The following is a 27,020-nucleotide window of genomic DNA, read 5'->3' as shown; positions in this document are numbered from 1 at the left end:
TGTGTTTAGCTATACTCTGTACACTTCATTAGTTTTTTTTTTATAGTCAGTATATTCCTAAACAATCAGTTGAACAATTTATTATATTTGAATGTAAATACACATTATTAGTATGCATTGCAATAATAATTTTGGGAAATGGTAATTAACAATATCCCTATCATTCGGTTCTGTATAAATGTATTTAAATAATATTTAATAACACTCATAATATATTGGTTTGGATACTTTTAAAAGCATTTTATTTTATTATAGACTATTATTATAGACTTATAGATGCAAATTTACATTTATTTGTTAATTTAAAAAAAATCTGTTCTTTAGTCCAAGTGGTACTGTTCTAACCTCAATGGATCAGTTGAAGACCTACCTAATGACAGATGGAACTTGTAAGTGTGGGCTGGAGTGTCCCCTTAACATCTACAAGGTGAGTGTGACCTTGTATCCTCTGTCTAGCTTTTACTGAAAGTATAACTGTTCTAAGAAAATGTAAAGAAAAAAAAGGTCAACAATGGCATCATTAAAACACATAAGACAGTTTCCTGTGTGGGGATTTTGGTGTCTGTTATTGGAAAGGCCTAAATGAACCAATGCCTATATCATGCATATTATATATTCTGAAAAAGCAGTAGTAGCACTTTAAAACAAAAACTCCTTTATCATTGTACCTAAATTCATCATGAAATTCCATATCTTTAGTCTGTTGTGATTTCTAAAAAGATTTAACACTAGATTAACATTAGATGCCAAATGCAGAGACAATAAGGCAAATCTAGACCATTTCTACAATATTTACACATTTTCTTTTGTAAAAATGCTGCACATACTGAAAAGTTGGATTAAAAAAATAAGCTGACAGTTCAGGTTAACTGGTTTTATTTGACTGAAATCACTGATATTTAATTATGATGGTCAGGCAGCCAGTATTTTTTAGAAGCGGCAGTCAACAGTTGCAACTTTTTTACTAATTAGAATTAGTTATTAGTTGAATATATTATTATATATATTCAAAATTCCTAATAATTGCTTTAGTAAGGTAAAGCACTAAATTAATTATTTATCCTTTTTCCTCCAGGTTTTTAACTTTGATCTTAGAGCAGTAGTAAAAAGGCGCAGTGCAGAAGATGTGAAGGCTGAGGAGGACATGACCAAACTCTGTAACCATCGTAGGAAAATTGTGGCCCTTGCTACCTTGTATAAAAGCATTGAAAGTACACCCCTTGCACTACAAAATCAAGCTGCTGGTGTGTATTTCTTTTATTTCTATTTCCAAGATCAACTTGTCTTCCTGCTGATTAAGGAAACGAAACATGTTGTGCGACAACCCATTTATACATGGAGATTTATCCTAAACCCTCTAAAGAGGAGAATTCTTCCAAAATGCACCATAGGCAGCCAACTGGAAAATAGTAAATCACAGTGGCTGTTACCAGTATAGGTGGTGAATAGGTAACACTGTGATATTTTTGTTTGATTAGATGTCTTCATAAATCAAGAAGTGCCTTTTCCTTTGATCATTTAGTTTTTGTGGATGGATATTTTTAGAGCCGATCAGTTTGTAATTTTTTATTCTGAAGACATTGATTAGGTTATATTTTACATGCATATCTGTAGATATAAAAAATTCTATAAACTCATTTAGGCATTTAAAGGTTAGCAGCACAGACACCTGCCATTCTCTTCGCAGGCACAGAAACTCATCTAGTATCATTCTCAGAGCTTATTCTGAGAGACTCATCAAGCACGAGGCAGATTATTCCTAAAGAGATTTATGGCTGCAACCTTCAGGTTGTAGAGCTGAATCACTCCTAAATCTTTACCTGGCTTAGTGTTATACGCAGCAGCAAATGCTGTGCCAAGTGATTATCTTGTTTCCAGAAATAGACATGACAGTATCTGTAATATTAAATGAAACAAGTTATATTTTGTGTGGTTCAAAAATCATCACTGCATTTAATTTCAGTTTTGTATTTGTCTTTTTAATCATTTAGGTTGCCCGCAGCACCCCCCCCCCCCCCCCCCCCACCATACATTGTATTTTTTCCTAACATATTTCTTTTTCTTCAATAGGATGTGGCCCAAGTCAAAACTTTCATGCAGCATCCACCAGCCCAAAGATGGGACAACACCCCTGTTCTCTCGATCCTGACATCTTCACCAAACTAATGATGGAGAAGGCCCATAGCATGCCTGCTCACCATTCTGAGAATCCCTTGGATCACAGATCAGATACTTTCACTCCTAATCCTGGAGAAAGGTACTCTGGCTTACGATCCAGCCAACGGCCTGCTGTGCCTAGGCAGCATGGGACACCTCTTGGTGAGTCCTATGCCTTAAGAAACTGTCCACCTGTGCCATCAAATGGTAACTATGAGTTGTTTTCAAGGACTTCACAAGCCATATCTAATGAGCTGTGTTCCAGTTCTTTTACGCAAGTAAAGTCTTCCCAACACCGGCCTTCTTATCCCTCATGTAGTCAAGAACTTTCAGGCCTCTCCCCCAAACCGATAGCTCTTAATGCTTGTAACTTTGTGCCTGGTGGCACATTCTCCAGGACGCTGGATGAGTCTCCTCAGGTCCCTCGACGGCCTTTTGCCTTTCCTGAGAAAGATCCCCTGGGTATCTTGGATTCCAACAGCTGTAGACCACCTAGTCCAAAGCACCATGTAATAAATTCACCTCCCTTAATTCAGTCTCAGGTTCCCTTAATGAATCCTCACCCCACTCCTGAGCACAACCCAAGCAACATAACTTCCCTTGCACTGCCTCCTCCTCCATTTTCTCCTTTCACCCGTAGCGGAGTGCTGACTTCTCCATCTACAACTAGGTCTTCAATATCCTCCATTTCTTCCCCAGCTGGCAGTGTAGAGCCATCCCCTCAACGTTCCCGACACTCCTCTGCCTCCTCTGAGCACTTTCCAGCCCCAACAAGGTCAAGTTCTAGATCTCCCAGGCCCATTAGCCCACCTAAACGCTCTGTGCCCCACAGTCCAAAAGCAATACTTGAAGGCCTCCCTCCTTTTGGGCAGGTCCAACTGGGATCTTCTTCAAATGCCAGCCATGCCTTAACCCACCAAAGCAATAAATCAGCACCACCGGTGTCTTTGGGAGCAGCGCAAGGCTTACTGGGCTTTCCTCTCGGGTGCATATTGGGCCAACAAAGCAATGCTTCCTTCCCTGCCAGCAGCCTCCTAACAGCGGCTGCTAAGGCCCAAATGGCAAATCAAACCAAACCTGAAGCCACAGCCCATAGCACTTTACCCAGCCGATTGCTAAATCCCAATACGTTGCTTTCTTCGTCTGTCTCACAGGAAGGTCGTTCTCTTACTAGCAGGACTCATTCCCAGAGAAGGGATGTAATGGCAAAGCAAAAAAGACACAAGAATTCTCCAGGCCCTGATACCAGTCCACAGGATACTAGTAGGGTTCCCCAAACTCCTAGTAGTCCTAGTGGGAACACCCGATTAAATTCTTGTGCATCAAAGGTAACAGGAATTGGAGGACAGCTTGATGAGGACATGGGAAAATCCAAAGTACTTAATACACAGTCAGTCTCTGGTCAGAATCCCTCTTCCTTTCAAATGCCTCGTACATCTGTAGAGGAGCCCCCAAGCCAAAGCAAAAATCCAAGCATGTCTCCATCTTCTCAAGATATCAGCAACCATCTTCTTGGCCTTGTAGGGCAACTAGTCCAGACTGCTACAGAACAGAACTCAGGGACTCCTTTACCACTGAAGTTACCCTCAACACCCACTGGGGCAAATCCATGTAAGTATTTTTTTTCTACAGACGTATATAGAATGTTTTACCTGACTTAAAACCAGTTTACCTTTTTGTTTATACATTCATATTCTAATATCGCTTTTTATTTTAGCCTCATCTTCTGGCCGACCCAACCATTCTCCAGTACCAAAATCTTCTCCAGCTCCCAGCCTGGCACAAAGTGGTATTACAGAAGGCAACAGTGAGCTGTCTTGTTCTCTGCCCCCAGCTGGGGACAACTTCTCCTTCTTGGGCCAGGAACAAGTCTTGCCATTCTCTGCCACACCTGCGCTTTTAAATTTAGCCATGCTAAGTTCTTTGCCACTCTCCTTCAGCTTGAACCAGCAACAACAGCTGCTTAACCAAGGCTTACTCAATTTACTTTCCTCCTCTTTATTGGGAAGTGCAGATCTTGGCCTTTTGGGACTTCAGAATCCTCCTTTGACGCTGCCCTCTGTGGGTGATCCAGAAACCGGTGCCCTCCAAGCTCTACTGATGGCATCTCTTTTACATAATCCTCTTTTACCACTGGGAGGACTTGGTCTACCACAGCTAGATATTTCACCTCAGAATCAACAGCAGAACAGTCTTTTGTCATCTCTCGCACCTTTGTTGGATGCTCTGCCCTCCTCAAATACTGACACAGCTGAGAAACCTGAGATGCATCTGACCTTGCCTGAGACTTTCCCTGAAAACTCCCTCCAACCACTGCTTTTCCCTCCTGTTTCTGCCTCTCCAGCCCTTATGGCCCTAAATTCCGCACTACTGGCTGCCAGTTTAGGGGCAGTTGACTCCTCTGCCTGCCCTGGACAGGTAATTTTATTTTTTATTTATTTATTTTACCTGGTTTGTGAATATTTAAAAATATGTAAAATAATTACCATGTTAAACATATTACTTGTAAAGTAAACATTTTTTTCAGTCTATATCTATAGCAAAGGAAGGTTTAGAAACCTCCATGTTTTTATTGATAAAATGAAAATGAAAAAAATGTTAACACCCTTTACTGTAGTTCCGTACCAATTGACACTGTGTTTAGGGAGTGCAGTGGTCCCCTTTTATCAAGGCAGCAAGCAGAATGCTCCACTAAAACAGTGTAATTTGGTATGGGAAAACAAAGCAACAAATGGGACTGCTGTGCCCCCAAAACGGCGTTGATTGGATTAGTACAATGTCACTGTTGTCATGTTGTGACATTGTTTGGTGTTAAGGTTTTTTGACTGTAAAAAAACAATTATAAAACTTTCTAGATGCGGTTGTTCCCAGCACTACAGACCATGACAATTATGACTGGAGTCATAACCACCTCGTTGAATGAGGATTAGTAACTCGCTCTTTCTATTGTGCACAGCCAGGACAACTGCTGCTCTATATACTGGTTCAGCTTTACATCTTCCTGGTCTTTTGTGCCTATAGATGTATTTACCAGAAATGGCACTTCCTTATTTAGCTTTGTAGAGTAGTTAGAAATGGGAAATATGGTTTGTATTAAATTGCAAAAAAAGTGTTTGGTCAAAGCATTGGTTGCAGCGAGGTGGTTCTCGGCCTCTGTCTGCTTCCCAAGTTTTCCCCTTACTTATGGTTATGCTAAAAACTGGTTTAACAGTCAAAAAGCAGGATCAGATTTGCAACAGGCAGACAGAAAGTAGACATAAACTTTAAACACAGCAATGCACTGGCCCTGTTTTATTTCAGCACACACACGGTGAAAATAATATTTTTAGTTGGATAAAAGGGAACAATTTTTAAATGGTTTCAGATATTTTTTTTTTGTTTCAATCAGTTTTTATTAATATTTACACAAGTCAAAACAGAACAGAAAAAGAAAATATCACATCTTTAAACAAAAGAAAAAGGAGGGCCAGAAGAACCTCCGGGCCCACCATTTACACTCATTAATTATGATACAGATGACATTTTACATTTATATAACAGTGCATATGAAAATGTATAGATCCACTGGTACAGAAAAACAGGGGGTATGGAGAACACAGAAAAAAAATATACTTAGCATAAACCCAACCTTAACTGAAATAAAGTAACTAAACAAACATATGGATCTAATGAATCAAATAGCATACTCGTCCCCGGGTATACCGGAGGGTACATCAGAAAATCATATGTGCAAAAATATTTTAACGGGTAGGGGAAAGGACAATAGATTGGATAGCCCAGGGGAGGAGCGAGGGTTAGGTAAGGGTGGGGGGGGAGGGCCCGATTGGCCTAGCACACATTTACTCTATCAACTTACTACATACCTACTCGAAACAATGTGAACGACATCATTACTCTCACTTAGATCACTGCCAAAGAACTTTAAATTGGGTGGATTCCTTGAACCAATCCCAGGTAGACCTAATCAACTTATATTGTTCCCACTTGTTGTCGTCCTCCGCCACAAGCCTTTCTAGATGTTGTATCTTTTCTAATTCTGTAAGCCAATCTTTCAAGGTGGGTGCCACGGTCTGTTTCCATTTTCTGGGAATATTTGACCTGGCAGCTGTAATAAAATGCCTCAAAACATCTCTTGTTAGCCTTCATAGACCCTGGGAGGATAGATAATAAGGCTATCTGAGGGGTAATCCTCAAGTCAGATCCCGTCACACTGTTATATATATCCACTATTTGGGACCACAACTTACGAATACTGGAGCATTCCCACCAAATATGTAGCATTGTACCTTGATGGGTATGGCAACGCCAGCATCTATCAGATAGGGAAGGAAACATGCGATGGATATCCAGGGGGCAGAGATACCTTCTGGATATAATTTTATAATGTGTCTCTTGAGCCTTACAAGGGAGTGACATTTTGTGAGTTAAGATAAAAGCTTTTTCCCAGTCTAACGGAGAAATAGCCTCTCCCAATTCCCTTTCCCAGTACCTTGTGTAGGTGGGAGCGTTGTTAGCATGAAATTTAATCAGGATCTCATAAATCTGTGATATCACATGGATTGGTCTGACTGGTGAGCGTAGTACAGTTTCAAAAGCCGTGAGGTATTCTCTGTGTGGGATACATGGCTAAAAAAGTTGAGATAAAAGAGGACATTTGGTTATATTGTCAATCAGTTGAAGATCATTTATTTTAGCCTTAAATGCATTCAGTTTGGAATAGGAGACAGAGGAATGACCGGTTGACGTATCTACCCTAGGATCAAGGGGAAAATTTCAGATAATTTTTTTATTCGTTTTGCACAGACCACTGTGGCATGCTAACTCCTTAAATGGTTCATGTGCATTATCTTCCAAAGGTGACATCTGTTCCTGTGACTACACTGTAAGGCTCTTTACAAACGTCAGATAATCATCAAATGGTCATGTTCACCTCTGGCACCTCTGAAAATTTAGTGTGTGTACACAGCCTATAATGGAAATATGTTTACATTGGGGAGGTTTTCTTTCAGTTTCGGCTGTCTCCATGGTAGGGAGTCAAAGAATCTCTCTAGAAGAACACATTCCACAAAAACAACTAAGCAAAAAAAAAGGGATTCACCCTTCCTTACACCATAAGAAAATTGGTTTACTGGCTTTGTTCCTGTAATTTATGCCATCAAAATAGTCATGTCCCCTGCTGTACTGTCAAGCCTCTTTCCAGCTGTGGACCTACAACCCGTTTTGCACCTACAAGTAGCACTCCAGAAATAGATTACATAACCAGTTCATAAGCTGGTTTCTTTATTAAAAGGACAAGTGTGTGTATGTTGGTGGCTGCATGAAGTTGCTTTTTGGAATAATAATAAGATTTATACATTTTCTAAAAAAAATAAAAATAACAAATTTCATTAATGTTTTTGTTACAGAGCTGCATCAATACCACCTGCTCCGGGGCTGCCTCTGTTACTACAACCACTAATTCACCTGCCTTATCAGAGGGTAAGCACCCTCCATCCGAGCCAAACAGCCCTTTCCAGCTCCAACCATCACAAGCTTCGATGTCTGGAAGGCTTAACACGCTAATGCCCCCTTTGCTCAACCCTCTTCTGACTGCTGGCTTGTTGGGTAAGAGTGGCTTTATTTTAGCACAATAAAAATTCTAGTGATTAGCTTGGAACACTGTAACCATTTAATTCAGTTCAGCATTTAATGGGTATTTGTAGTGACAAGATTTGTGAAACATAAAAAAAAAAAGCTGCTGTTCATCTCCTGTCAAAGATATGTTTTGGTTTGGAACAGAGTAGAGAAAGGTTAGAGCCTTTGTGCTGTTTCATTGCTTTGGTAACCTTCTGTCTTCTAAGCCACATTGAAATATTTAATCTCTTGCTACTGAGCAATTTAGGCTTATCATTGACAGCATATTGGAATCAGTAGTTTATCCATTAATCCTAATATATTTACCTTTTCAGACTTTAGTGATCTCTTTGCTGTTTATTATGCATGTAGTGTACAGTGATCACAATGACCTCCACACATATTCTTGTTCAGGTGCTTGTACTTTGTGCATACCTGGATCTGTGTGTAAGAAAAGTTTAGTTCTATGTAATTTATTAATATTTGGTAATAATGGCCTACTGCTACAATGTTACAGGTGATCTTGCAGCACTGAACTCGAGTCCTGGTGCCCAGTTGGGAAGCCTACAGTCTCTTTTGGGAGCTCAGGCTCTGCTACAAAACCAGCAGGCATTTTTACCATCTCTTCCAGGAGCTTTAGGAATGCAGCTCTTCCAGGGACAGTCACTTTTACAAGGACAGCGGAGCAATGCTCAGGTGATTCCCTTTCCCCAACATTTCTTTTTAATGTGTAGTGCTGTTTTCAGTTATTTAATATGATCTGTATAAATATAAGACACCGTCTATATGGTTCCAGTGACTAATTGGCTTAATGTCAGGGGTGTCAAACTCAAATACACAGTGGGCCAAAATTAAAAACTTAGACAAAGTTGCGGGCAAAACTTGAAACTGAAATAGCACCACTACAGCTACTACAATTCCCTGCATCAAGAAAACAGTCTAATGCCGGGCTTAATGTTATGAGGGGCTGGAACTCCCTTTTCACTGAAAAAGCAACGCTACTACAATTCCCTGCGTCTATAAAACAGTCCAATTTGGAGCCACGCATAGGCAGAGAGGCCACTGGTCTATAGACACGAGTGATGCCAGGAATTGTAGTAGCGGCACTATTTCAATTCCACGGTGGGCAAGCTGCAATTCATATTTACGATTCCTTTGGGGGCCGAAAAAAGGATGTTACGGGCCAGAGTTTGACGTCCCAGATGGAAAATGGAAAAACAGATTGCTGGGGTTCATCACTTAAGGGATAAGGAAGAATGCCGTGATTGCCTATGTTGGCGCTATTTAAATCCTGTTTATTAATAATAATAATAATAATAATAATAATAATAATAATAGATTTATGACTTGTTGATTATAGTTAGACCTAATTTATAATCCTGTGTCCAGTTCTGGAGACCTTGCATACTTAGATTTTGATAAAACAGACCAAGTCCAGAAATGGGCAACCAACACGGTGAATAGTCCACCGTATCAAACGGATTAGGAAAGAATGCATAAACATAGTATTCACAACCTTGAGGAAGGAGGATCCTTGACCGGAACCTAGAGATACATGAATGGTGCTTATTCAAAGTGGATGGACATCTATCCCGCAAAGTCCACTTTGGTTTGACCTTGCACAGGATTATACATGGAGCAGAAAGCACCCCAGAAAGTGCCCAATTAAGTCTTTTCCGCTTGTGAATCAATCGTCTATCCAATCTAGTTATTTTACTAAACAAAAGCTCAAGGATGTGAATAAAGGTCAACAGGACAGTTGACCTATATAAATAAATAAATAAAAGGACTCTAATCCTCCCTGCACACACACACCTGAATCTAGGAAGATTGTAAGTGAACAGTGATTGGGAAATACATAATGTTACTGGAGTATGTAGTAGAGTTATACGAATAATGCTGAGCCAATATTTATGGTTGGCTATTTAGCTTAAGGTTTATATTAATCAACCTTTATATATATGTTTCATCACCATACGTTTTTAGGGGCATACCTAACATTTCTATTGTATCGATTTCATGATGGCAGTCTCCAAAAAATATATGCCTAGCCTAAATGTGCAGTATAGCATAACATTTTTTCTGCATGTTTTCTAGGGGGGAAGTATAAAGCTAAGGATAGAAAATATATTATAAACTTTTCTTCTTTCATATTTGTAAATCTGTTTTACAAATCATTATACAGAGTTCTTCCTTTTCTGTCCAGAATAGAAAAAAAACTTGCCATACTACTTTACTAGTAAATGTATGGATATACCCAAAGCTAATATTTTAGCTATTGGCTTTATACCTGTAAGGTACACTTGACAGGGAATCCTCCTTTGGTGCATTTTAATTTAACACCTATTATATTGTTTTGTTTTGTTTTTTTTGTAGACTCAGTCTTCAGAGAAAGAAGTCAATCCATCCTCTCAGCCAGAGTCTTGTATTACACCTACATCTCAACCCCAGTCTATTTCTCAACAGCCATCTGACTCCAATTTCTCATCCCAGAGAACTGATATGACTAACAGGTCTCAGACTTTGCCGCTGCCCATGTTGCGACCTGGTTCCTTTGTCTCCAACACCTCAAGTGCCTTTGAAACTGGACTTATCCCCAAAGGCTCCCCATTTCAGGGACCAGTCCGCACTGACCTTCCCCCAGACACACCTTCTGATCCCCCAAGAACAGATCTATTATCCCAGTCATTGGATCCTTCCTCCTCTGAGACAGAACCAGAAGCATCTCCACTGAAAAAGTGCAGGATGCTTACTGATGCTGTTATTCCCTCTGAAGTCCCTAATGGAGCTTCCCCAAACCTCCCATGGCTTGGTTCTCCTCATCCACCCAATACATTAAACTTTCCTGAAAGAGAACTTTCCAAGGGTAATGATCGAGTCTATAGGTTCAATGGCCGTTCCCGAGGGGAGAGGTCCTATGGTCGTCGACCACGTGGTGATAGGCTTTCCAGTTCACGGCACTCATACTGGAGATACAATGGAGAGGAAGCCACACAGAATGATGGGGAAGAAGCAGGTCAAAGCCAGGATCTGACCCAGCCAGTGCTGGGAATCTCTCCATTTTCTCACCATTGGCAGGAAGAGGGAGGACAGCCCGGGGAGCAGGAGGTGGATGTATGTATTACATGAGTGCATATGTTTAAATTGTAGATGTATGTTTTTCTTTGTAATTCTTCAGTTTATTCCATTTGAACTGCCTGATCTCATTGTGTTTCTCATCCAAACCTTGAAAGTACAAAACAAGATCTGTTTGTAAAACCTTGAAACATTTTTAGCTTATGGCAGTGGATCATATTGTAACCATTGGGTGATGCATTGGGGAACCAGATATGGAGGGTAACCTCTTCTTCTAAAATATTTCTTGTACTTCATACATACATACAGCTGTTTGTGTAATTGCTTTTAGCTAGATAAAGAAATTTTATTTGTTATAAAATAGAATTTGTTTTCATTTTGAATAGAATGGAGAACTGTTCTAACCTCCTTGTCATTTTCTTCAAAAGATAAGCATTGACTCTATGTATTTATTTTGCTAATTCAGAGGGAAGCATAGAGCTTACAAAACATAATTACTGGAAACTGTAGCTTGCACCTACAGTGATTTACAGTTTTTTTTTTTGTTTTTTACTGAGGCCAGTTGAGTTGTGTGGTCCCTTGTAGTATTTTAATTTACACCTCATTTATCCATCAAACACAAGAGAAATAATGTTTTTTAAATAAATGCAGAAGAGTGATATCATTTAAATGTATGTGCTTACTCGCAATCACAGGAGGCTTCCATGGCTTATCTCCTGAATATGTCAGATTCCAGGTAGGCTGTGGCCTAAGCAATCACTGATCTGGAACAAGCATGAATATAAGGGAATGAAATCAGAACCTTTGTACTTGTTTTGTATCATATCAGTGACATAGAAAGTATAAAAGCTGTTGGATTAGCATGACAACCAGAGAATGTTTGATATATTAAAGAGAAGACGACTGTGTCCATTTTCATATTGCTTAAGTATGTGATGGTATTGCAGGCTGGAATGCTCAGGGTAGTGGTTCTTATTGTTGTGTAAAAAATAAAACTGTTCTGTGATAACCAGGTGCCACCCCAGCTGCTGAAACGCTCCCGTCGAGGCAGAAGACGAGGCCAAAAGTAAGTAAGGTTGTTATAATATGTCCATAATATGTTTGTTAGAACAGTGTTCTCCCCAGTACCTTTTAGCTTGGTGCACCACCCAGCATTCATTAGTAACCACCCAAAAACAGCCGGGTGGTTGCTGAAGAGTTCGGTCACAATACAGGGGCTGCCACCTACAATTTCTTCCCACCCAGCTTCCCTCTTTTCCTTCCTTACAAAGATGCTAGTGAAATTATGAAAAAAAAAACTTTTTTCTTTTCACCTAACTTATTTTAGATCTTGTGATATCCTTACTAGGTATTTTGTGTTTCTCCCTATGCAATGCAAGCAGAGGCTGTGATGCTGAGCTTCCATGATTGAAAGAACTGAAAACTATGAATGAAAAGGATAAGTCAGGGACAGCCTGAAGCAGGTGGCAAAGTAGATGATATTGGATGTCCACCAATAACTTAGGCAAACGCTCTTTGACTTGCTGCAACTTGTAATGTGATAAACTTGTAATCTACAGTAAAATGAGAGTAAATGATTACAGTACAGGAAAGGTCTGTACAACTGGTCTGTCTGTTGAAAATAAAAATCATTAGTACATTATTGTGTGGTTTAAGTCGGCAAAAATGTTCAGATTCCACATATCTGGTTATGTTCTTTTTTCCCTTTCATTTGAAAGCTATAACAGCATTTGCACTGAATGTTGCCAATCCTGCAGCTGCTAATTCCATCTTTCCCAGAGAAAGTGATGGGAAGGGATATTGGCAAATTGAACTTTTTTATATGCAAAAATATGAGACAAGTTTTCTACTTTAATTCCAAGTCATGCTCGTTAACCAATCAACACATATCTTTTGCTTATGTATGATGTGTTTTGCCTGGAGTTCTCTTTTGAAAGCACTGCCATCCATAAAATGCAGCAATAGAGATTTTGACACATGACTGTTCTGATTCCAGTTCACAGAGGATGAATTCTCGAATAGAAGATGTTCCTGCAAAATGGTCAAGTGTGGATCCCGCTAATGGATTAAATGTAAGAATTGCTCATATTCTTCCATCACAGGTCAGGGATTGGTGATTATTGGAGAAAAACATTGTCATTTTGTTTACACTGGCTTTATACTTTGCCATACTGGTGTCACATTTCTCGTGGGAACCCCATCTGCCACATGAAATGCAATATTGCGTTGTTCTTTCATTTATGTCATAAGTCACTGGAGACCAACAAAAGGAGATCTGCTAAGGTTGAGAAGGCTGACATTAGCTGTTTATATTGTTATACTTCAGTCAGAAAAGCCACATCAGCATGGTCCATGTTTAAGTTTTTATTATCACTTTGATTTTCCAACTTTTGGGTCCATGTCCTGTTGAGCTAATCTCCAATGACATAACATTCTCTTCCATTCCATTATGAAGAGCTGTAAAAGCCACATAGGTATTTTGGTCTGTGTCAGGAGTCTGTGGGTAGGTTGTGTATAGTTCTTGGGGTCAACCCTTAGTCCTACATATAAGCTAGTACTTTTAATAGGATATAGAGGCTGCAATTGCTGGCTTCTGAAAATGCCTGTTGTGCACAACAGTTGACTTCTGTACATCTGAGTCAGTGACCCGGAACTGGATTGCAGATCAGAAAAGTCAAGAAAACCTTATCTTCATATTTCCACGTCAGTGATTGAAAGTGCTGAGGAAACAGTGGCAGCTTGACAGTCACTGGGCATTTTCAGAGTCAGATGTTATCAGTCATGGTGCCTTGTAAGTCATTTAACCTGGGGTTGGCAAGTCCGTGAAACCATGATCAGGGTTGGGATTAGCATGCAGAAACAATACAGATGTATTGTTTTTCCTTTTGAAAATGTAAAATCTGGATAAAATGAGTTTGCTGCATTTATCCAGGTGCAGAATTTTTTATTCACAAATTTTTCATCATTAACCACAATTTCTGATTGATGACCCACTTTATATGTATTGGCTGACTTGTAAGAAAAACTAATCCTTTACTTCTGTTGTTTCACAGGCTGAACGTCCAATTGTCCGGCAAAACAGACCTGGCCGCCCTGCCAAGAACAGAAGACGCAGGATGATTTAGCATGTTTTAGCCATTTTTATTACAATACCATATTCGGCAGATCTTTATCTGCTGCTCTTCACCTCAAAGGCACTTCCCATATCCTCAGACAACCTTACGTTTTAATCTGCATACAGCTAGCTAGAGATAGAAGTTATATTTGTTTTTTTTCCTTGTCAAAGAAACCATAACAACCACCATTTTCTTACACAGTGCACTGGTTAGAAATCTTCCCACCCCTTGTCTGTTTTCGCCCCTGGCTTTTACTCTGTACTCCTCAGGCATGGTATTGGGAGCTTTGGATCCCCAAGAACCTGTTAAGGCAGATATCAAATATAAGTCTGAAACATATTTATTCATCAACGTGTTTTTAAAAGACCCAGACTTTCTCTAATATTACTGTTTATTTAGAGAATGTCATGGTCCTTTTTCCATCTCATGCTGAATTGTATATAGAGTTGCCTCATGGACTTACACTGTGCAAAATGGCCTCAGTGTAACCAGTGGCTTGACATATGCTCAGCATTCTTTTCTCTCCCTGTTCAGTAAAGCAGCATACTGGGCTCTGCAGGAAGCAGACTGGCTTCCTTCACTTATTCCTTATCACTAGTCTGAGCTATACAGTGTACCACTGGGCTCTCAAAAGCACAAACTTGCATGACACTATTTTAATTTATTTTCTGCTGTATGTTCCCATTTTTACTGCTTCTTCTTCAGCGTGTTACAAATGGCTGTCAGTTGTCTTGATCTCCTGTCATTTTTCATGTTTGTCTCTGGCTCGTTTAGCTGCTATGCAGCGGTCACATCACAACATTTAACCAGCCATTTTAAAATGGACACTTATATGTGTAGAGTTTTAGTGATAGTACGCAATTGTTTTATTTAATTATCCTTTAATCAAATTGTGAACATTTAGTAAGAGTTGTTTTTATATCCTAATATTTTATGGCCAAAATAATTCTGCAGGGTATCAACATTTTGTTTGATTGTAATATTTAATAGCTATTGTAATGAGTTAGCTGTGTATTTAAGCAAATTAACTTTTGAATTTTTTGCCTCTCACCTAATTAATATTGTCATTTATTTGTAAGGAAATATGTAAAGGTAATATGGCCAATGTGCCCACTCCTATGACTGCTTTGGGTCGTTTGCCCAGAGAGACAAAGTTTGATGATCTTTTAAAGTGTTTCTCTTCCTCAGCTTTTGATTTTTCTAGCTTCCAGTTAAGTAACGATGCTGCCCTGATAGAGGTTTCCACTGTACTGGATGTGCAAGGAGAATAGCACCAAAGGTAGAAAGTAAAAAGTCTAGAGCAGTGTTTCTCAACCTTTTCAAGCACGGTGGCCATGAGGTTAGCATTCTGTTCTTTGCAGGTTTGGTTCCCAGGTTCGAATCTCAGCCAGGACATTATCTGCATAAATGTTTGCAGGTTTTTTCTCATGTTTGTGGGTTTCCTCCGGGTACTCCGGTTTCCTCCCACATTCCAAAAACATGCAGTTAGGTTAATTGGCTTCCCCCCAAAATTGACTTTGGACTGTGGTAATGGCATATGACTATGGTAGGGACATTAGATTGTGAGCTCCTTTGAGGGACAGCTAGTAGAATACCTATGGACTTTGTAAATCGCTGTGTAATATGTCGGCATTATACTATACTATACTGTTTAATAATAATGGGGAATCCCAAAAAACTTTCAGGTCTGGGCAATAATGACAATATCGGAAACACACAGAATGTTGGTATGGCAGCCAATGAGAGTAGTGTATCTTACATTGCTGGCCAGTGAGAAGAATTGTCACCCTTCCAGATCATTGATTTAGTTAAACTGACCTGTGACTGTTGTAATGTAACAAGCCAGAAGATTTCAGAGATTCATAGTCAACCCCTTCATCGAGGGAGTAGTGCTTGGATAAAATTAGGGGGATCTTTAGGGGTAATTTGTGTGATGGATTTGGTGCTCCAGATGTTGATTAACCCCCCCAGTGGTATTCCCGAGTGTGACTCGGGGTAGGTTTTCCATGCAAAAAGCAGTAATCCCTAATCACACTCGGGGTCGCTAAAAAGAAAAAAAAAAACACTTACCTTGTTCCTTTGGCGTCCTGCTGCTCCCCGCAGGTCCTGGGGACACGTCTTCTCCCTCCAATCTCTAGCCGGCGTATGCAGAGACGATCTCCGGGGTTGCCGCATGTGTTGATGCAGGCAGGAGGAGCGGCGGAAAATAATTTTGTATTGGATTCTATACAAAATAGCTTTATTATTATTAAACAGGATTTATATAGTGCCAACAAATTACGCAGCGCTGTACATTAAATAGGGTATTTAATGTATTTATTTATTGAAGTCCAATACAAAAAAAACTTGATATAATATATATATATATAATTTTATTATATATATTATATATGGTACTGTACAGTCATATTACATGTTTCACTATTTTTTTTATATTACACATTTTTGTGTTTTTTATTTAAAGTTTATTATTAAATTTATTAAATATTGGACATATTTCAGTGTGTTATGCCTAAGAATTATAGCCTACAATGTAAAAAATTTCCATGCAAAAAAAAGTAATGCTTTTTGCGTGGAAATACAGACAGAATTAGAACGCTAGGGGGGTAAGCAAGATGGGTTGTTTTTTTTTTTGTTTTTGTTTTTTTTATGATGCGAGTAAACCTAAATCTGGACTATCCGTTCTGCGTTTAGTGCTTTCTCCTTGCACACACAGTGCCTACATGAACAAAAAAGCCAATATTTGGCCCCCGTTCCGGGAAAAGCACTGATAATGACCTGGCTGTTCGGTTGTGTCATCAATGGTTATGGTTGTCAGAGGATGAGTCCTTATGGAAGGCTAGGAAAATCTGTAGCTGAATGGGAAACTCATTAAATTTTACTCACAATTATTTCATACTATCGTAAAAAGCACTTTGTAATCTGCATGTGTCCATAAAGGCCTTAGTGCAGAGATTGGATTGCCAGTGGCTTGTTACTTCGCTGTAAGAAATATTCCTGTATATAAAATACAGTAACAAGCACCAATAAGTTTTCCAGTCAAACAAAATGGTGGAGCCCTGCTGCTTTATTTTACTTTGTTTCATTTTTATTATCAGATGACTGAAAAGAAAAATGTTTAAGATATGATTATGAATTATTTTTATAGATACAAATTATTTTCAAGTATACTGTAGGCAATGTATATTGCCATGCATATTGTAATTTACATTAGGTGGACATTTGGTGGTCCGAACTGAAAAAATTATAATGATCTATAATTGGTTTCAGTAATTGATTTTTATTGCCAGATCTGTATAAAATGTGCATTATATGGCACATGTCTTATTAATGAACATTACCTTTTCTATCTGTATACCTACGTCTATCAACAATGTATAATTGTGGTTGGTGCATTATACAGATAAAACCTAAACACTATATACCGTATATAAGAAGCCATAAAACAACATTTATAGAAGAGGATGCAAACGTTTGTCTAATAGGAGAAGTGTAGATGAGTGAATGCTGTTGTCTTAGAGCTTGTACAGATGAGCAGTGAGTTGTACCTTGCATGTTCAAACCAATGTTTTGCGCTCCCCTAGGTGCTGCAAGGGCTTTGCCACATATTTCATTCTGTCAATTTCTCAAATCTTTAATTAATTTCTGTGGAGCTGATATTCAGACACTGGTAAGTTCAGGAAGTGACTTTGGCGCGTAAAGGAATAGCGTATATGGCAAACTTTGTAAAACTTTTATCAAATTTTAAACAACTTTTTAAACCCTAAAAAGAAGCTAGACTATTCTAGTATGGGGGTGTTAAACATATATATAAATTGGAGAGCTGGCGGTCACTTTGAACATGCCACTAGCAGGCCTTAAACACGCTTCAGGCAGTGCTAAGGCTTGTGAGCAGTGAAATTAAAGTGACAGTCAGCACTTCTATTATGATCTGTGTTTATTGTCCCATTGATAGATTTCTTCATTTAAAGAACCTATGTGAAGCTTGCTGGAAGCTTTACAAACATTTGCCATAGATTAAGGGAAGGCCTTGGTCACACTCACTTCAGCTTGTATAGCAGCAGAGTGATCAGTACAAATGACATTACTGTACAGGATGTCACCTGCACATAGCAAAATCTCTATCCCTGTCCACTGAAAGGAACATATGATTTTTTTCATTTAAGTTTACTGACTCTTAAAAGGAGAATTTTGAGTGGCCTCTCATCTTTTAGACTGGCCACACATTTTACAATCAGGTTTTACAATCTTCTAAGCTAAGATTTAATTGCACTGGAATTACATTGTTTGGAGTCAAATGAGATGTTGACAAATGTACTGATTGGATGTAACTAAGGCTACGTACACACGTCAGATGATTCTCGTGCGATGATTGTTTCAGGGCTGGTATCAGATGAGTATCTGATGTGTGTCCATCTCTCATCCGACATCGTTCATGAATCTATCCTGGCGGATCAACGAGTGATCGAAATGTACAGCGCTCGTTCCATCTTTTGTTGTTAGAAAGAATTGTGAAAGATCCTTTCCAACAACAATTTTTGAACATGTGTACGTAGCCTAAGATTTTGTGTGTGGCTGGCTTTAGTCATTTGTCTTGCAGAGTCTGCAAATCTTGCACAGCAGGGCTTTTTATATAAAGAATCTGAACAAAATGGATTGCATTTTTGATACTAAGCAGTTTGTTGCTATTTTATAGGCTGCATTAGCAATATGGAAAGGGACTCTAGTTGTTATTTTCTTATGTCCATTAGAGCTTTCAGATCATATTTCATGGATAACATGTTTCTGTGAATGTCAGATTCACTGCTTTATGAATAGACCTTTTTGGGTACTAGTTCCTGAGATGTCACTATGTACAATTTGGAGGCTGCAGCACCTCATATATCATACTGTTGATTGATTTCAGGGTAAAAAGCAAAAACATTTCTATTTCTCTTTTTCCTCTGCAGTGCTGAAGATTCTGTAATTTTACTTGAGTCAATAAACAAACCTCAGATCTTCACAAAGCCAGTACACTGTATCAAATCTGTAAGAATAATGTATAAAGCTTCTTCCTTACAGACTGCAGTTTTCAAACCACATTTTACCAGGGTCCAGCTACTTGAAGGTTCGCATTATTTAAAGGAAATCATCCACCATGCAAAGAAAGTGGTCTTTAAGGTGCATTTTAAGCCCTGCATACACAGATGGTGCCCTGGAAGTGATACCAGGGGCCAAAAGAGCAGGAAACATGATTATAGTATAACCAATAGGCCAGGAACCGGATCATATGCACTTAGGATTCACATGTGCAGACCCACAAAACCTTAAAGTGAATCTGTGCTTGGATAATGCACCCCTAAAGATTTACGCATTATGAACAAGTAGTCAAAGTGCGTTTTAAAACAAACCCCAATCACCTCTGTATCCATAATATTTGTGAAATAAAAAGTTCACAACAGAAGCTTAGCTTTTCCTATTTATATATAATTTAAAAAAAACAAAGGTTCTCTGCCTCCTGCCTGCACCCTAATGTAAGCAGACAGCAGTTACACTGAAGACTTTGTAGTGATTTTTAATTTGTTATACATACACAAAATATTTTTTGAATCAAAGCAGCTAAAAAGGCATGAAGGGGGACATTTTTTTATTGTTAAGTTTCTTTAAGGATTGTTTGGAATATATGAATGACTTAATGTCCATAGTCTGGGCACAGGTTTTACTTTATTTCCTGACATACACAGCTATAACATTCACAGAATTGCATACAGAAACATACTTTGTCATGTTACTGGTCAGTGTAAATCTATTCTGCTCTTGTTCTGAACATGGGATTGGCTTGCTTAGTGTTCCAGCAATATTTAGGCTGCATACATGCAATAATTGCATTTGGAAAAGATCTTTCATGATCATTTGCAATGATTAACGACTGCATGATGCATGAATGAGTGCTGCGCATACAGGACTGTTCTGCTCTATGGAGAGGGGCGGAGGAGAACGATGGAGCGACACCCAGCTGCGCGCTCTTCCCCTTAACTTTCATTAAGATCGGGCGCTGTACATACGCCATATTCTCATCCGGTATCGGCCCTGAGCCGATTATCGGATGAGAACCATTGGACGTGTGTAGGTAGCCTATATCAGGCTGTGCAGATAGGAGAAAACACACAGAGCTTCATGATCACAATGCCAACAGGATAACAGCAGAACTGTGAAGTAATGGAATCTCCCTATATTATTTTCTAAAAATAATTTCACTGATGTTATCCTGATCTAATAGTAAATCACATTCAGCTGGATTTCAGATGTTAGAGCCATTGTGCTATGTTTGCTCTTAATACCAGAGGTTTACCATGACCTGGATACATAAGAACCTTAATGTTGTGGTCATTGATTTACATGACTGAAGGAAGTTGAAATGTTGTCTGGAAACTGCAGTCGGTCCCTGTGGATATTTTTTGTACCAAGCCAAGCATGTAAGCTGTCATGGGAGCATAAGCCTGAAGCAGTGGCAGAAATCTAAAAACTGAGGCTCTCAAGATTAGACTATTTACAGCAAGATGATCCACCTCCTGTGTCACTGTATCTGTCATTTGCAACCCCTATTTAATGTACAGCGCTGCGTAATATGTTGGTGCCATATAAATCTTGTTTAATAATAATAATAAATTAGCCCATTCTGCAGGTTTCTATACAACTTGTCTGGTTTCAGGAAACCAGAATAATGTCAGGGGTCAGCAGGAGTGTTACAGCAAGCATACATTTAAAATAAGTAACATTATTAATTAACTGTGCCTCTGTGTGTTAATTGGCCAATTGAGCTGTCGCTTAAAATTAATGTAGAGAAGAAAAGCAGCACAAGATATGACCATGCATACAGGGCATAATGTAACGTTCCATCTGAATGCAGCAATTGAGGCCTCATCTCACCTCTTCCTATATCAGACTGGGTGAGTGTGACCATGTCATTAGCTAGTCAAAAATTTTCTTTGTAAAAGGAATAAAAGAGCCATACCTTTGTAAAATATATTATTCCCTCTGTAACCCAGCAGAAAATATACTATAAACCTATATGCGTTGCCACATCCAATTTAATTTAGAAAAGCAAAAGCTAAATTCAGATTGGCTGCCATTAGCAATGCCAAACTTATTTACCTGTCCCAACACATCACAACATACTTCTTGTTTCTAGCTTGAATCTTCATTTTTATTCTTTGGTTTGTTCTTATTTCTCCACCCTGTCTGTATTCCAAATAAAACTACCAATGGGGGGGGGGATAAAACATCAAACATTCGGACATCTCGGACATATTTAGTAGAGGAGCCAAGGAATGTGGGAGCTGCCAGTGTGGATTTAGATGTGAAACAAAAGTTTTCACTCATACCCCACCTGCACTGATGGAAGTTACTGATAGGGAGTGCGCATGTTTATTTCCATGCTAATGTGCACATGCTAATTCCAGGGGGATTGGGTAGTGCAGCAAAAATAAGGATAACCGCACCATCTCTAAAACAAAGTCAAGAATGGCAGCTTCCCAAACTTTGACATTGGAAGATGTTTTATGTATGACACATGATGTAGAGACATTGTGGTTGGACTCCTTTTTGGATGGGTTGGGTATGCATGTGATAGTCCCAATGTAGGTCAGTGCAGCAAACAAGTCCTCAGTGGTTTGAAAGACATCAGGAAACCTTGGCATATAGCAGTGAAATATGTAATATTGTGTCTTGTGTATTCTCCACGTGGAGCCTGTCAGGGAAATAACTCTTTTAGCCTACTGCACTCTGAATTTACCAAGTAATACAATCTTGAATGTGGAGCATTGCTATAAAATATATTGCTTGTTGTACAATATGAGCCAGACTTGGGAGTAGCACATTCATTGGTGAGAGATTTTCCCTGAAAAGTTGCATGATACCAGCTCCTTCCATTTGGTTGACGATTGTTCAGTAAAATGGCAATTCTTAATAAATATGAGAACTGTTTGTTACATATCAAAGGTTTTAAGATTCAGGACATATTCACACATCATTCCCCTTTCCGTATGGAGGGAGTCCACAGCTCAGCAAAGAAATAAGGGATATCACTGTCACTCTGCTGCACTGCACATCTCTAAGACTAGGGTACATGTAATGATGCCTATATAGGTACCAATAGGTATAAATGGGCCCTCACACACAGCTGTGACAATTCATAGCCAAACATGGCACCCGTTCCTGTTGAAGCATTGCAGCTTCCCATTTTCTGTCTCCATACCGGACAATTTGTGCCTTGAAAAGGCTCGATCGTCCAGTAAGCAGGCAGTTAGATAGGAAATGGTTGTGGCAGTTCTTGGATATGAATTCCATGGCAGGAGTGTGTGGCTCACAGGATTGCAAATGTGTGTGTTTACAGTGTGTGTGTTTGTGTGTGTGTTTATTTAGATTTTATTTTGGCATTTTGCTTTCTCACTTTTAACACACTCTGTACACATGTGACCATTATGTTCTGCTGTTTCATGTATTTGCTCCCAGTTCTGTTAACTTGACACCCCAATATCCCCAAATGTAGCTTTGATTACTGCACACTACAAATAGCTCTATACAGACCTGTCATTGAGGGGGACAAGTGACTGTAATTCTCCTTCCTAACTGATGGAAGCTGCAAAGCACTTCACAAGGAATGCGTTTTGGACCTCTTCAGCAGGGACAGAGTTCTTGTGTACACTCAATTATGCAAATGTCTAACTCTGTTATTTGTGTCTGTAAATATTGTATAGTCCCATTTGTCTTGTTTACTTCAAAGGCAAAAAGAAAAATGACAAAAAAAGACCCATTTTGTATCAATTTCTGCCTTTTCATGTAAAATATTTTCCCGTTTTAAGTTTTTAATATTTTTTTGTACAAAATAAAGGAAAACAAGGCAAAACTTTTACACTTGTGAATTTTAGCTTTTTATATGGAGGTTGACTTTAATTTAACAGATGAAAATATTTTGAAACATTTTTAGATTTTATGTTTTCTGATCATTGAGGGGTTGTTTTATTTTGTATCAAGTATTAAAATGAAAAGTGTGGTAATATGTTTAAACAAAAAAAGTGTCTGTGTTTTATTTTGTGATTTATTTTGTGTCTGTGCTTTTTGTCTGGATGGGTGATGAGGTTATTGTGAACTGTATTTTCCATCACAAAAAGCACGGTAAGAAGGGTTACTGCTTACACATTACTTGAGGAAAGAATGCATTCAAATCGAATTTATCCTTTGGAAAGCAGGGTCGCTGTGGGTAAATGCTTTCATTATTAGGAGTTATAAATAAAATGCTGGTTTGTCAAATTTCACTGTTTCTGGCTTCACACTGGCGCAATCAGTGTAAACTTCTTTTTCCTCCTAGCACATACTGCAAATTGGTAAAGTTCCCTGGTATCTAATGTCATAGTATAGTCTGACCACAAAGCGGTTATTGCTGCCTTTGGTGACTTAGAAGTCATTGTTGTGGTGCAGCAGTGTACACATGTTAACATGCTTTGTATGTGAGGCAGCCTAATGCACCAAAAGGTGCAGAAGCCTGCAAATGGGGTGTTGGGGGTGGCAGTTAGAATAAACTGCATCAAACCAGGAATAAAAAAGATGTATGAAGGTATTGATGTGGGATAAGTATGCAGATCAGGTGTCCATACTTCAATTGGTAAAGGTAGAGCATAGAGTGATTTATTATGTTACTTGTTTGGGTGATATGATATTCTGATCCATTTGGTGGTTTGGGGGAAAAGGAAAGAATGCAAGACGGCCTCCAGTTAAAGGGGACTCAAGCTCTAACATCAGTCTTAATATTGGATACCGGTTCTCCCTTGCACTGGAATGTCAGTCCTCCATCCTGGCCCTGTGTCAGCTTGCATCCATGAAACATTAACCATCTGTTATATGTATAGATTCAGCCATATTGTGTGTGGCACTGTTAACCTTGCCATTCACTCCTGACCATTTTGGCCCTCATTACGCTCACAATTCTCAAGCTCATTCCAGTATTGGATCTCACTCTATAGTGCCACGTATGTGATACATTTTCCTGTCTGCTGCAAATATAGACACATTAAGACTCCTAATAACAATTGGGAGGAAGCACTCCACTCACAATTACATCACGTGTGCATTCATTCCACATGTAATTAGATTTAAAAATGCCTTGCCTGGGCTCACCCCCTCTAAAATTAGACTCTTAAATAGACTGAGGACCTTTTTGGATAGGAAATGGGGCAGTGTGTGTGCCATAGGTTTTCTGGAATATGGCTTTGGAAACACCAGCCCCAAAATCCCCCCCCCCCCCCTGCTTGCCAGAGGGAGAAGGCCTCTTCCCCACAACATAAACTTGTACTGTGGGTGGGGAGCTTAATTGGAATCTGGAAGCCCCCTACTGGTGGGGGGGGGGGCTCAGGATTTCTAGCTCCCCACACTAAGGTATGAGTACATGGGTATATACTACCCTTCACCTATTCCCACAAATAGGTATATCCTTTAGTGTCCGTGATTGCACATTTTAATACAGGCGGCAAAAGGCAGTACTGAACAGCTCACTGCTGCCCTATTCAGACTGTTGGCTGCTATGGGTAGGACTCTTCAGGTAGCAATTCAGGGACCTGAGGAAGTAACTGCAAAGTAATCCAGTCTGAAAATAGCTTTATTTATGCTGTCCTAGTATGTCATATTTGAGGTTTTTCTTGCTGTGCTGATAGGGAAGGCACTGGTAAGTGAAAGGCAAATCACATGCACCAGAAGAATGTTTTGAAGCCACTCCGCCCAATGGTGTACAACTTAAATCCACTCCATGCCCACCAATGATGTGTTCTTTCAGCAGCCTCCACAGTGGGGAAAGACTAAGGAAAAGAGGCCAGAAGATGTGTTTAAGGTATGAAACTGTTCCCAAAGACAACACAGCCAGATAAATACAACATGAGCTTGTAAGACATAAGCTCAAGTTGTGTGCTCGAGTTTAGGATTGCTTTAATGCAGTAGTAGCCTTAAAAAAAAAGGGCTCACATGTGGTGGCAAACCTGGCTGTTTCTTCCATATTAAGCAATTGATATGAAACAGAAGTAAGGACTCGGTGGGCCTGATTTATTAAAGCTCTCCAAGGCTGGAGAGTATACACCTTCATCAGTGAAGCTGGGTGATCCAGCAAACCTGGAATGGATCTGATTTAGGATTGAAAACATTTGCTAACAAATAGCTTTTAAGAAGTCCACCAGCATCAAGTCTTAGTAAGAGGATTCCAATTTTTTTTTCCCAGATGAGTTTGGTTACCGCTTGCTCTTAGCATGGCATACAACAAGGCAATCAGAGAAACAAAGGTTCATTTTTTTTATAAGAAACAACGAGACACAAGTGAGTTTTGGTACAACTTTCTTTATAATTTACTTCATGATTATTTTCAGAGAAGACGGTTAGTGTAGAACAATTTCCCTCAAGCCAGCAAAGCTGTTCTAATATTCTCAGTGTTCTGTTTAGACTTACACCGGAGGACCTTCTGCACTAGAGGGTTTAGCAGGAATAACATACAGATATAAATAAAAGACCTAAGAAAATTCATCCCCACATTCTCCCTGTCGTTTGGTACCAACATGCAAACGCAACACCTTGAAGAAGGCTATAGTTCCTGGGCACTGGAACCATAAGAGCACCTGATCCGATAGGCACATAAGGGTCCCGTGCATGGGTGGGGCAGGTGAGGAGCAGGAGGCATACTTGGGGAAGGAACAGAGGGAGGGGTAAAACTGGAGGCCAACAAGACTATAGAGATATATGTATATATATACACATGATGGTAAAACCTTCCTTATAGGCAAGGGGGACTTGGAGGAGCAATTTCATAGTGCAGCGTTTGCAAGAACTCGTTTTTGATGTTGAAAGATATGGGCCTTGTGACGATCTGTTGGTGCTCATTTGGTCAGTTTCTTTAGTCTGGAGTCGATGCTAGAGAAGTTATCCTCTACTGTAGCTAGATTCTCCTTCATGGCCTTTTGGACCTAAACAAAGGAAGCAAGGCCTTTATTATAATTCAAACCAAGAACACACCAAAAAAAACACTGATAAACAAACCTTCCCACTAGGTCAGACAACAATAACTCCCACCATAAGCTCCTAACCCTGGAATTGGGCTTTAGGTTAAAAAGCAAAACATATATATATATATATATATATATATATATATATACATACACACACATATGTTATACATAATAAATCACATGCAGAGAAATATTATTGTTCTGAACAAAACCTTGTACTTGTACTTTACACTGACATTTTTAGCTCCCTAATAGATTCACACGCTTTTCACCAGGACAAATTTGATGTGCTGACTTCACTTCCCTAATATCTGTCCCAATCACGTGGCCATACAAAACACATACACTAATACGATACCTTGAGTAGCTAGAATTCATTAACAGCAACATCAAGGATGTCGATCATTTGATAGAAATTTTAACGCTTTCCTACCCCCTTATAAAAACTGGAGCGGAGATTTGAAAAACTTACCACAGCCAGGGCATTTTTGTTGTCTTTCAGAGAATTGGCAATCATCTGCTGTGTAGTGTCCAGATGGGTGAGCAGCTGGCCAAACTGCATGGCTGGAAATCAAAAGAATGTCTGTTAGTTATGCTGGATTCATATTTGCAGATAGGAAAACTCAGTATTAGTATAGAACACATACAAGTGATAATACTGAAAGAAAACATTAGTGCTGCCTAGTAAAGCACTAGTGCTCATTTTTGGATTTAATTTGCACAGCTCCAGAACATGACAAACTGGGAAGAAATGTGTATGTAATGTAATGTGTCAATGCTTAAAGAGCAAATAGCACAAACATTCTAACAATCTCTGGATTATAGCTACAGGTGAATGAATTTCCAATTTAATTTTTACACTTCCGGGTATGTTAAATTCAATACTAAAGCATTAAGCATGAGTGTATTACTAGATGAGTGCCAGGATGTTAAGAAGATAGAGAACAGAAAGGTAAGTATGTTTTATTGCAAACAAAAACTCTGCCTTTTGTAATGCAAAACAAAAAAGATTTCAGTTGCATCAAAACAAGATGTGGCC

At 39.1% G+C, this 27,020-nt stretch overlaps 2 protein-coding genes across 2 annotated transcripts in view; one reads left to right on the top strand and one right to left on the bottom strand.

Moving 5' to 3' along the window:
- The window catches only part of MBD6 (methyl-CpG binding domain protein 6), a 36,494-nt gene extending 13,640 nt beyond the window's left edge, over positions 1–22,854 (top strand). Inside the window, exons 4-13 of the mRNA XM_072407400.1 lie at positions 325–427; positions 1,076–1,244; positions 2,071–3,768; positions 3,875–4,575; positions 7,563–7,761; positions 8,288–8,466; positions 10,147–10,884; positions 11,859–11,911; positions 12,842–12,917; positions 13,899–22,854. Coding sequence (XP_072263501.1) covers positions 325–427; positions 1,076–1,244; positions 2,071–3,768; positions 3,875–4,575; positions 7,563–7,761; positions 8,288–8,466; positions 10,147–10,884; positions 11,859–11,911; positions 12,842–12,917; positions 13,899–13,970 — 3,988 coding nt within the window. The 3' untranslated portion in view covers positions 13,971–22,854. The remainder of the gene's footprint in view (positions 1–324; positions 428–1,075; positions 1,245–2,070; positions 3,769–3,874; positions 4,576–7,562; positions 7,762–8,287; positions 8,467–10,146; positions 10,885–11,858; positions 11,912–12,841; positions 12,918–13,898) is intronic.
- Positions 22,855–25,303: 2,449 nt separating this feature from the next.
- The window catches only part of DCTN2 (dynactin subunit 2), a gene marked incomplete in the record, with an annotated part of 20,099 nt that continues 18,382 nt past the window's right edge, over positions 25,304–27,020 (bottom strand). The window contains 2 exon segments of the mRNA XM_072407389.1: positions 25,304–25,939; positions 26,454–26,545. Coding sequence (XP_072263490.1) covers positions 25,853–25,939; positions 26,454–26,545 — 179 coding nt within the window.

This window comes from Pyxicephalus adspersus, chromosome 1, assembly GCF_032062135.1.
Source record: "Pyxicephalus adspersus chromosome 1, UCB_Pads_2.0, whole genome shotgun sequence".
NCBI classification, from domain to species: Eukaryota; Metazoa; Chordata; class Amphibia; order Anura; family Pyxicephalidae; genus Pyxicephalus; species Pyxicephalus adspersus.
Note: the sequence above shows the minus strand (reverse complement) of the source record. Positions and strands in the feature narration are given on the sequence as shown.